The 17128-nt window shown below is 37.6% G+C and overlaps 2 protein-coding genes across 2 annotated transcripts in view; one reads left to right on the top strand and one right to left on the bottom strand.

Moving 5' to 3' along the window:
* Nucleotides 1–3182: 3182 nt before the first annotated feature.
* Nucleotides 3183–16859, top strand: malt1 (MALT paracaspase 1). Its single transcript, XM_062417998.1, has 17 exons — nucleotides 3183–3400; nucleotides 3770–3936; nucleotides 4662–4783; nucleotides 7307–7454; nucleotides 7671–7852; nucleotides 8020–8116; nucleotides 8226–8273; nucleotides 9115–9135; nucleotides 9242–9286; nucleotides 10626–10829; nucleotides 10935–11112; nucleotides 11717–11788; nucleotides 11883–12010; nucleotides 12933–13076; nucleotides 14897–15054; nucleotides 15178–15303; nucleotides 16277–16859. Exons 1-17 carry the CDS (start codon nucleotides 3252–3254, stop codon nucleotides 16769–16771), a joined length of 2484 nt encoding a protein of 827 aa, XP_062273982.1. The 5' UTR covers nucleotides 3183–3251; the 3' UTR covers nucleotides 16772–16859.
* Nucleotides 10099–17128, bottom strand: part of scarb2a (scavenger receptor class B, member 2a) — a 99451-nt gene continuing 92421 nt past the window's right edge. The window contains exon 14 of the transcript XR_009925057.1: nucleotides 10099–10108. The gene's annotated coding sequence lies outside the window, so the exon portion shown is untranslated. The remainder of the gene's footprint in view (nucleotides 10109–17128) is intronic.

Below are 17128 nucleotides of genomic sequence, written 5' to 3'. Positions count from 1 at the left end.
TTTTCATCCATTCCTCACTTCCTGCCTGAACATCCTGAGTGGAGACTGCAGAAGAATTAAAGGTAAATAACTCTGTCCCCAACCATAGTGGCAGTCTGTTTTTACAGAAGCGTAGCCCTCACTCTCCAATCCAACCCACAGCTCCCTTTATATTATTATACTAATATATTATCATTATATCAGTGGTATAAAATTATCTTCAAATGACAATAATATTGTTTATCTTGATTATTTCTGAGATGATATATCGTCGACAACAAAACGATTCTAATTTTTCTTGGGATTATACACTAATCAAAACATACTTATGAATATTATATTCAATTTCTGCCAATTGATCCCCCTAAATCTTATACACTGATCCTTTAATACTACAAAAAAAACATTAACTACATACAATTAGAAACAAAAGCCAGGACAGTTTTTATAAATTATGTGCAATGTATAATTTCTTGGAGTAAATTAAGACAGCAACCTAAATCAAAAATCCTGCCTATATCAAAAAAATGACAAAATAATAGAAAAATCTTTCACTTAAACCTAATTCAATCATATAGCCAAGCTAAATTAGACAAAACCCCAGATAAACACATCTTTTTAATAGAAACTGAACATTAAATGGTAAGTTATTATATTCAGTTTTTTGAGTTTTAATCATGTCAATATTCAAATGCATAATTTACCCTACTACACAGAATCTGTCTCTCTCTCTCTTTCTTACACTGATATGTTTGTGTTTATATTTATTGTTTTACGTTCACGTTTATTGTTTTTTCTGTTGATATCTGGACCACAATTAAATTAAATTATAATATAATTGCTACTTGGCAAATAAATCTGATTCTTCTTCTTCCTAAGTAAAACAAGGTTAGGAAGTCTGCTCAATGCATATTATTCCACAAGACTGCATTACACTGCACAACTAGGTTTTCAAGTTTTGGCTGCTCCCTGTTCACATACCTGCCAGTGCACATAACCAGTCAATAAAGTAAAAAAACAAAAACAAAAAAAACAAGCAAAAAGCTACATTACAAAAAACCTAAACATATGAGTTTAGATATATTTATACCAACAGCTGTAATGACAGTGAAATAATTTTATGTGACACAGAAACGTGTAATATATATATAGTGTTTACTTACCTAGCTCATCAATTAAGGACAGGTGTGGACCTTCCCGACTTTGTATATGATCTACATTTAAACTGATGTTGAAACAAACACAGAGAGGGAGAAAGTTGTCCTCTTCCTCAAACTAATACAGTACACATCCGACCTTCTCCCACGCTGCTAGCGATGTGTCTGACAACTCAGGTATGGTGTGTATTTGTGGTATGAAGGGGTGGGGAGTGATGACGTCGGAACCTGCACACACCTGAGCCTCGAACCAGAGATCACAGGCGGAGCAAGATGGTTCCCTGAGGCATGAATCCATCTTCCTTACAGCGCGGACTCAGTGTAACTCCTTTTCAGACTACCACCATCTAGATACTGTTTTATTGGCATACTACCAACAAAATGTCTCTCCTGTTACACTGGCTGATATCATCCCCCATCTGCTGTAAGCAAAACAGAAGAAGAAAAGATGGAGACGACCATCAGTGATTTAACGTTAGCTATCTAGCTGTTGCATATTTAAATTAACACAGTAGCAAAGTTGGTTACTGAAAAGCAATAAAATACACCTAAAGTCGTTTTTACACAAGGTTATGTTTAAAGATCTCGTGTTTATCAGACAAAACAAGACATTTGAAGACATTGACATGTTTCATGATTTTATGACTTTTTTTCTGACAGCTAGCGGACGTCAGCTAGCTAGCATTAACGGCTAACGGTCAACCAGTTTATTGCATATTTAAATTGACACAGTCGCTAGTTACTGTAAAGTAATACAATACACGTAAAATAGTTTAACTAGGGTTTTTTAAGTTTGGCTGTGTAGATTTTGTCAGAGTTGTCTAATCGGGTCTGGCAGATAATCGTTAACGCTCACCGTGTTAGCTGTACCAAGCTAGCCGATGCAGCGCCATCTTGAAAATCTCCTGTGCATGCCGGGTAAAAAAAAAACACGGATTCTACTTATATGGGCATCAGGAGGAACAAGGGACGCCCTCCTGAACCTGTGAACCAATCAACCTGTAAATCACGACGTAGCCACGCACTAATGCATACCCTGCTTTATCGTCAAATATAAAATCAGGGAGGCCAACATTGCACAAATGAACATCATACTGCATTGAAAAGGCTTTAAACTAGAGATTGAGACCATAAACACCTTTTGAAAACGTTTACTGAGGTTATAAATCAAGTGAAAAGTGAATTCTCCATTGACTTGTATGGAGAGGAAGTCCTTTTGACACCAAAACAGTCGCCCCCTGGTGGCCTTTTGATAGAATGCAGTTTTAAGTTACTTCCGCGTTGGCATCATTTAAGAGGACCGGAACTCCCCGTTTGTCAAAAATTGACACATGACAGTAGGTCAGCAGCGGCATACCACTGAAACAATAGATTATCTTTTCGAGCTAGGGATTGTTCACCGCTTCTCCATCCGTGTTTTTTTTATTTATTTATTTATTTTTTATTTTTTATTTTTTACAGTTTACAGTATTGTAACATGTCAACTTGTTGGATTTTTTTTTTGGACATTTTATTTTATTGTTTTTGTGCGGATTCCGCGGACCCTGGTTGACTCTCTACCCGCTGTTTGTGATCTCCATTGCAACGGAAGAAGGGAGAGGACGCTCTCCTCTTCACCATGGGAACCTGGACTCGCTCCCTCTCTTCAAATACCCACCTTGACATGAACTGCACTACCTCACCTTACTCTGTTCTACACTGTCTTTTATCTGTTTTGTTTCTTATTTACTGTTTTGTTTATTAATTGTACGGGGTCCTCGAGTGCCCAAGAGAGGTGCCTTCAAATAAAATGTATTATTATTATTTATTCTTCCATTATATCAGATCAGATCAATGTGGCAATGTGTGGAATCCTATAGCCAGTTTACAAACATATCATTACACTACTAAGAAAATGTAAACCTGCAGTGAATTATCTTGATGCATAGACGATCTTTGGTAGAAAAACAGCCTGCAGCTGCGCGGGGGGGAAAAACCAAAACCAAGACAGCGCAGTAGGTGTGTGGTATCGCGCTTACCATTTCTTCCAGGAAGTAGACTCTTTTTTGTCTTAAAGTAAACGGGGATAGAAACACGTTTGATGATAAACTTTTTCTCTCTCTCTCTTTGGCTGCCATGTCGGACTGTCTGGACCGGTCCTCGAAGATCAGCTTGTTGAAGGAGCCGGTCGTGAAGAAACTCTGTGAGGTGTTGGACAAATCCGAAAGTAAAGGATGGCGAAAATTTGGAGAGATAGTCGCCAATGACAGACGGTTCAAAGTCAGGTACAGTAGGCTGAAGTGATTCAATATAAACTGTACAAAAATCACAAAAATGTTGTGCTTTAAACAAACTTATAGCGTCTCTCTATAGTTTTATGTTCTGTTGTATTACTGCAATATGAATGTGATATTCATGTGACAGTATGCAGTATTCAGCTGTGATTTGATCTAGATAACCTTAGTATCACACAAATCAAGTAGGTAAGAAAAAAATAATATATTAACTACAGTAGCAGTGGAAAGTTTGGACACACCTTCCCTTTCACTTGAATGGGAAGGTGTGTCCAAACTTGTGCTTATATGTCTTTCTCTTTATGTGTTGTATATACGTGTATTAGAGCATGTTATGTCAAATTCCTCATCGTCCTGCAGCTCAGACGACATGGAGATGTGCTCTCTGAGGGTGCTGGAGCTGGAGGGCAGCCCGAGCCGCATGCTACTAAGGCTGATGGGAGATCGAGGCTGCACCACAGGCCACCTGTATGACTACCTCCAAACTCTGGGTAACTCAGAGGCCCTGCAGTGCCTGAAACAATCAGGTACAGTGAAAGTGCCCCTCAGCCTGTTATCATGTTGTCAATCATAATAAGGGAATTTTATGACTCACTTCAACGCTTTGGGTGACATTATCAGGGCAGTCTACACTCAATGTCATACTATATAACCTTGTCATTTCCTGTAGGCTTCATTCAGTTTGGCATTTCTGAAAGAGGAAACATATGATTAGTGGGTGTTTGCTCCAGAATTGTGTTCTCTGTGTGGAGGTATACTACTGAAACTGCATTTTAACACTTTTGGGTACTAAAATCCCTTTTAAACCTACTTGGATGGATGTTATTTGTAACATTAAATGTCAGCTTTACATAGAAAATATTTGTTTATATTTTGTCATAAATATAAACTACAGCTGCAACGATTAGTCAAGATGATCAATAGAAAATGAATCTGCAGCTATTTTGATTAATGGATATAACATATTAGGACATTTTTCAAGTTAAATGGAAAATGCGAAACATTTGCTGGTTTCAGCTTCCAAATTCAAGGATTGAAGGATGTATTTGTCATCCAGCCATGTAGGTACATGAAAGGACAAAATACAGTACTCAGGTCCTTGTGAATTAAATATATATACATATGTATATGTATATATACATATATACATATACATATACATTAGCTGCAGCCCGGATATAAACAGCATAAATTCTGAGGAACAATGTTCGACTAAGTGTGAATTCAAACTGAAAGTCTCCTGAATGTTCAGCCTTGCAGATCCTCATCCAGCCCCAGTCAGTGGCTCTTATATCTGGCCACAATCTGCGCCTCAGCTGCCATGCTGTGGGAAAATCTCCAATACAGTACCAGTGGTTCAAGACAAAGGATGAGGTGAGCTACGATCTTTGTATGAAACTCAGACAGTGTCACCTTGCATAGGAGAAGGGATTTTTTTTGTAAAGTAAAACAGGTCAAACAAACTGCAGTTAAATTACCGGTTTGGGTTCAAATTGTATTTATCAGCACTTCTCGACATTCTTGGCCCAGATGCCTCATGATGACCCCTTGTAACAACTATAATAGTGTAGCTTTATGAGTTTTAAGGTCTCTTTTCATGTTTTCCTGGCTCTGTTTTACATATTTGTCAATTTAAAGTAGTTTGGATCAAGATCAAAAACATGCATGATATTGGATTTTTACTGACATCCAAAATGCTGATATTTGATTATTTGAAGTGATTTTGGCTGATTGCCGATGTTGATGCCGATATATACACATCAATTTTTTCACCTAATTGCAGAGAAAATCAAGACTGATCTGTGGAACGTATTATTATAATATATTATTATGCCTGCTCTTATTGTGATGTCCCACTCATACATGCAGACATAGAATACAGTGCTTTTCAAAATGTAGCTTACACATTAATTGGGCAAAATAAATAAAAATACTTCAAGATATGATATTTATTTTTATGTAAAATTTTCCAACAAAACTGTCAGTTTCACGGCTCTTCCTTAACAGAGTTGGACGATCCCTCTCTGTGAGAAAATACGGGCAAATTTGACCTACTTCACAAGTTGCAAAACAATGCAATAAAGGGAATACGTGAAAGTAAGCGTTGCACAACTGTACAGAAGTTAAAGACATTTAATTTTATTTATATAGCGCATTTCATACCCAGGGGCAACTTGATTTGTTTTATATTAAAAAAAACATTTAACAGTAAAAATTGGAGGCATAAAAACAAAAAAAAACAATTATAGTAGAAATTGTAAACATTAAAACATAAAATTTAAAAAAAAGAATCCAATTATAATAAAAATTTAAAAAGTACAGAAAAAGAGAGAGAAAATAAAAAGCTAGACTAAAACAGAGGATAAATTACATACATAGATAGTGCAAATGAAACATTTAAAGTGCTTTAAAAGAACTCAGTCATAAGCACACGAAAAGAGAAATGCTTTTAACCTGGATTTAAAAATGTTCGCATAAAGCCAACTGAAAAACAGAAATAGATGTAGTTTACTCTAATGATGTCATATATATTAATATATCAGTCACAGGGACCAAATTCAAAGCTACATTATTCAGGACCAGCAGGGAGAATCATAAGCTTTTTGTGTTCGCCCTGCAGCTACGTTCCCAAACGTGCATCTAGCAGCAGAACAGCACTGCTGTTTGCACATGTAAACAATATGGGGGTAAAAATCCTCTGAGTGCCTTCATTTCACTGCTTTTTAAATACCTGACTTGATGATAACATCCACCAGCATCAAGTGTGTTTTTTGTGCGCTTTGTGTGCGCACAATTAAAGCATCATCTTATCGGCCTGTCATGTCGGCAGTAATGTTCATTTTGGGCCGACGCCAATGTTTAATTTCTAAAGCGTTTATTGGGTGATACCAAAACATGTCGATATCACCCTGCATCTCTATAATAAACCTCACCTGCCTTCCTCTGGCAGATCTTTTTCCAAAGATTTTTGTTGACATAAGGGACATTGGTTTCACAGCGAATCACTGTGTTCAAACATCCAGTCATGTTTAAACATTCAGCTGCTGCACTGAAGAGTCAGAGCAAGACCTAAAATAACCTAAACTTAAGAGAGAAATCAATATGACATTTTTTAGGTTTCCTTTTATGTGTTCCTGCATTTAACTGCAGTGTGAAACGACTGGTCTACCACCAAGATTGTGTGTACAGTGTTTTTTTCTTGGTTTCTACTTGCTGGTTTCAAACTATTGAATTACTAAATTAGGTTTTAGATTGTACCGTTAAAATGTAAGAAATGTCTTAACTATTTAACATTTTAGTAATATGTAAATTGGTTGCTAGGTAATATCTGTGTCCAATCAGAAGCAACACTGCAGCATCAACTTTTACGTTTTTAACAGTTTTAGGAGCCAAAATATAAAATAAACTTAACCTCCAGTACTTTGTGAATGTATATGACTTATATTATATCTGAATATCAGTAGAAATATGAGTTTTAAAATGAGTAATTTATGGCAGAGCTGTTGTATTGGATTGAATAAGATTGCACAGGTAGGTAAGATAAAGTGCTCGGTGAGTGTATATACACATGCTTTTCCTTTTTATTTACCTAAAACCAGAATTTGACTTTTATGGATTTTTGCAGAATCGTGCATAATTTTACTAGCATTTTATTCTTTACTAGCACTTCTAAATTTTACTTTTTAACGTACATAAATAATTTATTTTAATTGCTTTCCCCTGGATTATGTTTTTGGTAGCTCCGAAAAGCCTTCAGACAATCATGCTTGGACACCCAAACCCTGCCGATCTTTTTTGTGATACATTACTGAAAATGAAAAATAGATTTGCAGGTGCAGATTTGCTTTGTTTCCTTTCAGTATTGTTATATATAATTTCAAATTTGTCCAACTCCAGGTGCCGAACAGCTTATCCCCTGACCTGGTGATAAGTCCGGTCAATCTGAAGGACTCTGGCTTTTACATCTGCAGGGTCAACAGCGGAGACACCTTTGAATTCAGTCAGTGGGCTCAGGTGGACGTCCTGAATGTCGCCACGTCGTACGGTGAGCTGCTCCAGCACATAGGTGTCATCTCTGTGCATTTGTTGTTATTTTTTTCTTTTATCATTTGAATCACTTTTGTTATTTTACTTATTTTAGAGGTGCTTTCATAAACTGTTCTCTTTCCATCAAGGATAACCTGAAGGATGAACTTGATTGTTTTTAACCAGATGAAGTTGATAATCTTTGAATCTTTGTCTCCTCTCCAAAAACCATCAGGGCAGAGTTATCATCATTCCTTAGAGGGTCGGCTGAAGGTGGTGATCCAGCCTCAGTCCCAGCGGCTGCATGTCGGGGAAACTCTGCAGCTGGAGTGCGGAGCCATGGGACGACCGATTCCTCGCTACCAGTGGCACAGAAATGGAGTCTCGATCCCCAACGCCACAAAGAGAAAATTCACGGTGCGGAGCGGTTGTTAGATGATTTAAGCTTGTCGTTGTCAAACATTACAAGGTGGCATTAACTGGTGGCTAATAGGTTACAAGACATTAGAGTTTAACTTTGCAGTGCACTAAATCGTTAAAAGTTCTAATCATTATCTCATCTTACAAGAATTTTTGCATTTCAGATTCCTCACGTGATGCAGGATCATCACGGCAGGTATCGCTGTGAGATCAGCAGCAGCACTGAAAGAATGTGGACCAACGAAGTTAACATTTTGATCGGTATGTCACGCTTCATCACAATGATAAGGTCTCTCATTACAGTCCAGTAAAATCAGTTAAACTAGTCATTATGTCAAAGTGACTGTTTGCCTCTGTTCTTGACTGAAAGCACCACAGATATCAGTCCAGATTTCAGGGGCAGTGGAGTGCTCTGAAGGTAGAGTTGGAAGGACGGGTGCATGGTTTACTAAAAGGCAATAACACAGCAATTAACTGCATGCAAACCTTAAAATTGCTCCTGTCATTGCATATGGGTCATAAATCAGATTATCATGTGAACACTAACCGGCACAAGGCTAACAGGGTTTAATCTTCAGGTCTCATGTGCATGATTTCTTTTTTTTTTAATTGATTCTATATTTGTCTTATTGTCAATAAATCTCATTAAAAGTCCAAACTCAACAACTAATCTCTCCTGATAAGCCCTAACTATTTACTCTTTGCCATAGAACTGAATTTTTGGCCAAAAACTAGTAAAAACACACCCACAAGTTGCGTCATTGCGCTGGGAACATGTTCTACTACTGTAGTTTACTGTCCTGCTGCTGTAAAATTAAGTATTAATCCGCAGCTGAAATATTCCCCAGTAAATGCGCTATTTCATTACTTAAATTTACTTAAAACTACAGCGTCTAAACTAACTAACTAAACTGTGCCTCCCTGACAAGATTTACATTTTCAATAGGAACAAATAGTCTCATGATTGAGCGCCGCAGACAGGTTGGGGAAGTTGGAAAGTTCTGAGTCAAAGAGACAAACACATTGTTGGTTTCGGGGGTTTTCATGGAGATTATTTGCAACAAGACAAATCTAGAATAAATCCAGCCTCATCTTTTTAAAACTAACTTTGGTTAATTGGCTTAAATGCATGAAATTCTACAATAAAATAACGCAGCAGGGCTGACTTTCACCCTTTCTACTAATCAGTTAGAAGATATTTCTAACATTGACGTAAACAGGTGATATGATACTGACATGTTTGTATTTTTTATTCCTAGATGATGTTTACGCCATTGGAGGTGAGTTTAATTCTACTTATCAGGTGTTTATAGATACTCTTGAATACATATTTTATTTGTTTTATGACCCTTTTGTGACATTTTTGCTATGATATTATAATTTTAGGTTCTGGTGATTTCTTCCTAAATAGTATCCCAGACCAACTTTATGGTGAGTTTTTTTTGTTTGTTTTTACAACACATTTGTTTATATGAGCAAATGATTCAACCTGTCATCACTTATTTTAGTGATTCATATGGTTGATGTCCAGCTCCTCTATATGTGAACATACTCTTACTGTCATGTCTCATGTTAAAAATATCTTTGCACTGATCTGATATCAGTTCCTATCTCAACATTGACACCAAAATAAAGATGTGAAACTTGTAACTTCTGTGTAACACATGATATCAGTAGCTACACGTTACAGGATAATGCAATCAGACAGAAACCAAAACCACAGTTTATTACTGAACAGTACAGGTTACTGTTCAGTTACTGTCCGCCCCTTCGCTGCACTGTTATAACACAGTCAGACTCACGGTGAGTTTATACAGACAAAGGGATCTGGTATAATGGTGCAGCAGCGTCAGAGGTATCGTCTTTCATTCCACACATTCCTCCTTCCTGGTCAAAACCCTGCGGCCTACGTTACCCACAATGCAACGCCGCCCTGTTCTCTCGACTGCACAGATTTGCATGTCGTCCTAGTAGCGGCTAATGAAGCAGAGATAAGGTCACAGAGATCTGGTAACGTCACTCCTATCCAGCTTCACGCCGCTCCCAAAGACCTTTAATCAGACTTTGATGTGTAATATCGGCAGAGTTTCCCCTTTAAAATTATTGAGTGATTAGTTGCTGAATATTACATTAATATTAAGATTTTGATAATTGATTAATCATTTTGAGTCATTTATGAAAAGAAAATGTCACAGATTCCAGTTTATCAAATGTGAATATTTTCTGGCTTCTTTAATCCTCTATGACTGTAAACTAAAAATCTTTGGATTGTGGACAAAACAAGACATTTGAAGACATTATCTTGGCCTTTGGGAAACAGTGATCGACATTTTCACCATTTTCTCACACTTTATGGACCAAACAATGAATCAATTGATCGAGAAAATAATTAACAGATTAATCAATAATGAAAATGATTGTTAGTTGCAGCACCCGTTAGACAGACAGCTGAGTAAATATATAAATGTGGTGTCTGGGTGGCCTTTTAGTGGACCTTTCTATTTCATTCTGATATATTTTTCTTACATTTGTGGATACTTAAAAGTAAGCAGCACACTTACTTAAATTCACTTTAATTTAATAAAGTCAAAATACTTGAGAGTCATTCCTCACTTGAATTGGTAGATGTTGCTACAGTTGTACATCTTAATTGCTTTTTTTCATGCCTGGGTCATTTTTTAGTCCCAAGAGATGAAGCCTTGATGCTTATTTACATGTGTGGGTTGAATTTAATTTTGTGGCTTTCTCCCTATTTCCTATCCCGTCCTAGCGACTGACAAAGTGGCTCTGCTGATCGGCAACCTGTCCTACAAGAACCACCCGCAGCTCAAAGCTCCCATGGTGGACGTGTACGACCTCACCAACCTCCTGCGGCAGCTGAACTTCAAGGTGGTTTCTCTGCTGGACCTCACGGAGTCGGAGATGAGAAACGCGGTGGACGAGTTCCTGTTGCTGCTTCACAAAGGCGTCTACGGTGTGTTTGGATTATAAAACATTATGTATGTTTTATGTAATAGGTTTTTTTTAGAGTGACTAAAACTGACATGAAGCTCATTGAAACGCTCACTTCCCTCTTTAGGTCTGCTGTACTACGCTGGTCACGGATATGAGAACTACGGCAACAGTTTCATGGTGCCGGTAGATGCACCAAACCCGTACCGGTCAGCCAACTGTTTGTGTGTGCAGAGCATCCTTAAACTGATGCAGGAGAAGGAGACGGGCCTCAATGTGTTTCTGCTGGACATGTGCAGGAAGAGGTGAACACGAGAGTCAGATAAAGTTACATTTGTTTACTTCTATCTAGAAAGGTTTAAAATAAATGTTGGTGAAAGACTCTAAAAGCTTTTCTTAATACTGTAGATCAGTAACTCCCAATGCGGGGGTCACAAGGTAGATCTGAGGGGTCGCAACATGAGTAACGACCGAGCAAAGAAGAGAAACTAAGCTTTGCAACACACATTTTTATTTGCTTTCTTTCCTTTTTTGTGGATATTTTTACCTTTTTCAGGTTCTAAACATTTATTCAAATGATAATCTGTGACGTTTAGAGGTGAAAACTCTTAACTCATAGACTTCTGACACCTGCAACTAGGGGTCTCAAGCAGATTTTGCCTTTTTTTTAGGTGGTCACAAAACAGAAAAGCACAAGAGGAAGAATAGTGACGTTCTCCTTCAATATATTGCAGCTGGAATCATTTTGCATCAGGAACTTTAACACAATTTATCTCCCTATGCTCTAAAACTTTGAACTTAAGCATGCAGGAGTTCCCCAACAGTTTACTTTCTCTCCATCATAGAGTCATTAACTGTGTATTACCTTTATTTTCATCTAAAGAGTTTATGGATTTATTCATTCTTCAGGAATATTCATGATGACAGTGCTTCAAACATCGTCTTGAGGGTCACAGCCAACATTGTCTTTGGATACGCTACGTGAGTTTGAAACATCAACTATCATTTAAAACTCAATTTATCTTTTTTTGTCCTCAAGAATATAAAAAGTTTTATTTTTTGTGTCACACTTAAGGTGCCAAGACGCTGAGGCCTTTGAGCTGAGCTCCAGCGGCTTCACCAACGGTGTGTTTGTCAAGTTTTTGAAGAAGAGACTCCTCGATGAAGAGAAGATCACTGTGGTGCTGGACCGAGTCGCTGAAGGTAAGAGAGGAACAGGAAAACAGTATGTAAAGAAATGGAAAATATAGAAACATCATATATGTAAAATTTGCTAAGAGGAGATAATTAAGTTCAGTTCAATTTAAAATGAAATATATCAGAGAGTAAAGCATTTAGTGTGAGACCGTAAACTCATTAGGAAACTTTTGACTGAAGTAATAAATCAAGTGAGAAGTTGGGTTATTTCTTTATTACCTGAGGAGATAATTAACAATAAAGATTTAAAAGACCATTTGGCAGTTTTTGTTTGTTTAGTGTTTGTTATGAAATTAGATTGTTTTAGAGTGTTTCAGGTTATTTTTTCAATGGTCAGATAATAAAGTTAACTAAATGTAGCTTCCTTTGCATTTTTATCAGTGCATCTACGTGCACTTAAGTTAAGTCGGCTGTCTCCAGAAAGCTGATTTATTAACTGTCATGTAAATGAGAAACCTGGTTTGTATGATCGTGGTAGGAGATTAAAGAAACCTGATTACCCCCGGGTAGATTTCTCTGCCGTGTTTACACATAAAAAGGTTTCTAATCAGCTTTTTACAAGTACACACCTGCAGAATAATAACTGCAGACAGGGAAAGAACAGGGAAGCATCTGGATGCAAAGAGATTATTAAACGGAGAGATACATCCTCGTATTTTAAATAAAGTCCAACTCAAACTGAAACTAACTATTAACTGTTTAATAAAGTGAGACACTTTTGCACTGCGAGGTGAATGAAGGAAAATGAGCTTTAAATAACATTTAGGATATGTCTTTAACATTAGCTCAGGGTTGACCAAATGAATCATGCTTATACAGTGTGAGGCTCCAAAATGTTTGCAGTGCTGCAGATGCTTTTGGTTTGACTTCATGTAGACGTGTGGATATGTTGAAACGCTCACATGTGAATTTTAACTTTTACTTCCAGACATGGGTCAGTTCGATGCTACAAAAGGGAAGCAGGCTCTGGAGATCCGCAGCAGTCTGTCAGAGAAGAGAGCTCTGACCGACCCCATCATGCCCGGCGACAACGCCGATCACGATCACAGCCGCCAGTGGGCCAAAGCTCATGGTGAGTTTTGATCATGAGGCTTATTGTAATTTTTAGAAATTTGTTTATCGTGTGTTATCAAGACACTGTAAAAACCCCCATTTGCTTACTGCGGCTCAGGAAGGTGCGCTTAGTCAAATGTTGACTGTCGTTAATGTTGAGTAAGCACACGGAGCTCTCTGACATTTCACAATCACACACACACACACACACACACACACACACTGTTGTTGGCCGCTCTATTGTTAGTGACTATGCAGCACGAGAGACCCAATGACAACATTATCACCTCTTCCTTTCCCGTCAGCTCATAAATATTTGCTCATGAAGCAGAAATAAAAAGCCACATGTTGCTGGAGGGCAGGAAGATAACTTCACTTCTGGTGGATTTGTTATTATTCCTCTAACAGGACCATAAATCTCCTCAAACCGTTGGTAAATATTGACCCAGATATAAGAGTATATTTGTGTTAATATTACTATTTTACCAGTCTTCTTTTTTGTTTTTTGACTGACATGTTTCAGTTTTGCTAGATTCTTCTTGGGTTGTTTTTTTTTTCATTTTTGGACAGCAGATTGCAATACATACATTTATCTTACAAATAATATCATCTTCTTCTGCCATCCATACATTTTCAAGATTTATGAACTTTATACAGTTTGGGAGAGATTAAGTGTGTGCATAAGAGCAATAAAAGGAGTGACAGGTAAGTCCAGGAGAGGTTAGAAAAAGGGTTCAACATACATATCTATATAAAATTAAATTAAAGGGGCATGAAGACAATTACATAATCATTCGCTTGACACCTCCACAAAATTTGTCCCTAAAGGCTTTACGTGTTTGACCCACTTAGCTTCATTCTTCTTGTTGTGAGAACAATAACAACAATGAGAAATGTAGGAGCATGATGACCAAGTGCAGGCTTTGAAATTAATTAAATGTTGAGATAGTTACTTAGTTACTTAGTTATTTTGTTAGTTAGGTAAAGCTGCAGTGAGGGACTTTTTTATCCCCCTTCTAGCAGTGAGAGTAATTTGATCCATTCAGTTTGGAAAGTCTAGAAGACATGAGAGATGATTCAATTATTTTATCCCCATTTAAGTTACCAAAGAGCTAACTGGAAGTAAGCTAGTTAGTGTGGTGGAAGCCTGCGTTAATCTGGTCAACATCTCTGTTATACAGTGAAATACAGAGAGATTTATCTGGTGGTGATAGGTTTAATCAGCATTGTGTGAGCTTGTTTTACAAGAACCTGAATATAATGGCGTTTATTTATATGTAAAAATATGAAAAAGTAAACAAGCTTCATGTTTTTGTAAGACAGGCCTGAGAACAGATTACATTCACACTAATGGTCACACTAATTAAAACAATAATAAACAAAAATATGAAAAAGTAAACAAGCTTCATGTTTTTGTAAGACAGGCCTGAGAACAGATTACATTCACACTAATGGTCACACTAATTAAAACAATAATAAACAAATAAGAAAAAATCAGCTAATAGAACTTCCTTAGAGTGTCTTTGTAACAATGTTTAGCATTTACAAGCATTTTACCCTTTAATAAATCATTTATAAAACACTATAATGCAATTTATTAATTAACTCCTCCTGTGGGCCCTGATGACTGGAGTCTGCTGTTTAATAACAACAATAATGAATAACAATATAGGAAAACACAGTTGTACTAATATGAAATGTCTTCATAGCTGACAAATACGGTACATTAATAAACATTTATATATGTTATTATATAAATGTTATAAAATCTGTCCCCTCCTGTTATCTGGTTTTATGCTGATTACACGAAAAATCAGTTGTATTTGTTTGTTATTTCAGAGCTTCCTGAGAGTATGTGTCTCGACTTCGACTGCGGCGCTCAGATCAAGTTGGGCTTCGCTGCGGAGTTCTCCAACGTGCTCGTCATTTACACGCACATCGTTAAGAAGCCTGCGGACATGTTGATCTGCCAGGCTCACGTTACCGACTTCTCACTGGTCAGTGTTAATAACGGTACAATAATGGTTCATCAGAGAGCGTGAGTTATTTTGATAGTGAGTGTGTGTGTGTGTTAATGTCTTTGTGCATATTCTTCCTCCTCCCTCCTCTTCCTCCTGCAGGACCTGGATGTAGATCCTAAAGAGATGAACAGAGAGACTCCAGAAGAGACGGGGATCTACCTTCTGTCCAGCAGCCTGCCGCAGCACTGCCTCTACACCAGACTGAGCTCCCTGCAGAAGCTCAAGGTAAAAACTCACACTGATATAAAACAACCTGAACGGCTGATTAAACTCTTCAGAAACAAAACTACAACCTCAATTTTATCCAGAACATTTATTATCAAAGTAAAAAAGCATCTTATTCCTGCTTGTGGCGAGGTTAAAGCGGAACTTTTAGGAGCAGCTCTGTGGTTATATGGTTGATTTCACTTATGCTCTGACCAGAAACAGCCAATCAGAGAGAAGGATCTACCCTGTACTTACCAATATTGTTCTTTTACATTTATCTCAGTGTCATTCTGCAAAAAATTGTCTAATTTAAAATGTTTTTAATTAGTCCTTTCTATTTATGTGAAATATTTTTATATCTAAGAATCTGTTTGGATGTGAAATGAACAAAAATCAAATATATTAATCATATGAAATTATTAATGGGGGTGAAATAACTGGAAATTGGCTGAAACTGAGACGAGAACAAAACTGGACCAGGGGTGATAATTCTGCCACGAGGTACATCTGAATAATCACATGCTAAGGATAAACAATTTAGTACATTTACAAATGATCATGAATAGTTCTTATTTTGATACCTCTGATAAATAAAAATGAGTGGGTTAACATTACATTCAATCTTCAAAACAAATACAAATAGCAGGTTAAAACAACGCCTTCTGGCTTATGGATATTTCTTGATCGTGACATCATGATATTTTGATATATATCTGCATTTTTAATTTTTCCAAAGAGTTTTGAATCGTTTTTACTGAATATTCTTAGAAGCTTGTAGTTTATTTTCAGCCTATTAAGGAGTATTTTGTAATAATGTGAAGTTAGCAGCAACTTCTCCTATTATTTGTGTATATTTGACATATTTTTTGTGATCTTTTGTCTTTTATAGAATATATTTGGTAAAAATTCAGTTTGAGAGAAGAAGTTTTTCATACAATTTATTCTCCTCTTGTCCTATGTTAAACTTTTTCTTCCTCCCCGCCCGCCACAGGAGGAGCTGGTCTTCACTGTTTGCCTTCAGGGAACCTTCACGGCCATGGAGGACCAGGACACCGTCCACTGGACCAAGAGCATCAGCATCGGCAAGCCTCTGATCGCCCGACTCGACCTGCACCGAGCCATGAGGCGGAACAGCTGCCTGCAGACGTGCATGATGCCCCACAGTCCGTCCCACAGCCCCTGTCACAGCCCGGGGCCCGAACACCACCTCCACATTCATTACGGGCAGCACCCGAACCAGGACTACAACCGCCTGTCCCCGCAGCACCACTGCCTGGAGGTCTACGAGCGTCTGCAGGGTGCGGTGGGAGGCTGCGGGGAGTCCTACTACGACAACGTCAACCAGTCCGGTTACGGGCAGATGTACGACTCGGCCGCGGGGCTTTCGACCTCGCCGAGCAGGCACAGCATCCCCATCGAGGCCAGTGATGACATCAACGAGCTGCAGACGGTGTTCATCAACAGTCTGCAGTTTCAGCCCCAGTGAAACGGTTACTGGGAGTCACTGAGCATTAAAACGTATCTTAAATCCTGCTGCTCTTTATGTTACACCGTATGATCCTTTTAAAACGTTATTTCCTCAAGTTACAAGCATTATTATGTCTTAATAAGCTGTAAATTGACTTTTTACTTACATTTTAAAGAGTTGTAAATAGATTTTTTAGAAAAACGTAAAAGTTGATTTTTAGTAAAGTGACGTATTTGCAACATTTGTCGTATTTGTTATTTATTTCTTAAAATTTACCAACGATTTTCAGATTCTTACCAAAGAGAAAAGTTAACAGAGTTTCTTCCATCAGTTTATGTGGGTGTGGGAGATAACAGCGACCGTGGATCGTGCTAC

Source organism: Scomber scombrus, chromosome 4 (assembly GCF_963691925.1).
Source record: "Scomber scombrus chromosome 4, fScoSco1.1, whole genome shotgun sequence".
Classification (NCBI taxonomy): Eukaryota; Metazoa; Chordata; class Actinopteri; order Scombriformes; family Scombridae; genus Scomber; species Scomber scombrus.
The sequence above is the reverse complement of the archived record's forward strand: the minus strand, read 5'-3'. Positions and strand labels throughout refer to the sequence as shown.

Excerpts from the sequence above, each read along its gene's own strand:
- malt1 (XM_062417998.1), top strand. The coding sequence starts at position 3,252 with ATGTCGGACTGTCTGGACCGGTCCTCGAAGATCAGCTTGTTGAAGGAG. Across the intron at positions 7,853-8,019 it reads CCACAAAGAGAAAATTCACG|ATTCCTCACGTGATGCAGGA; the intron begins GTGCGGAGCGGT and ends TTTGCATTTCAG. Across the intron at positions 12,011-12,932 it reads GCTGGACCGAGTCGCTGAAG|ACATGGGTCAGTTCGATGCT; the intron begins GTAAGAGAGGAA and ends TTTTACTTCCAG.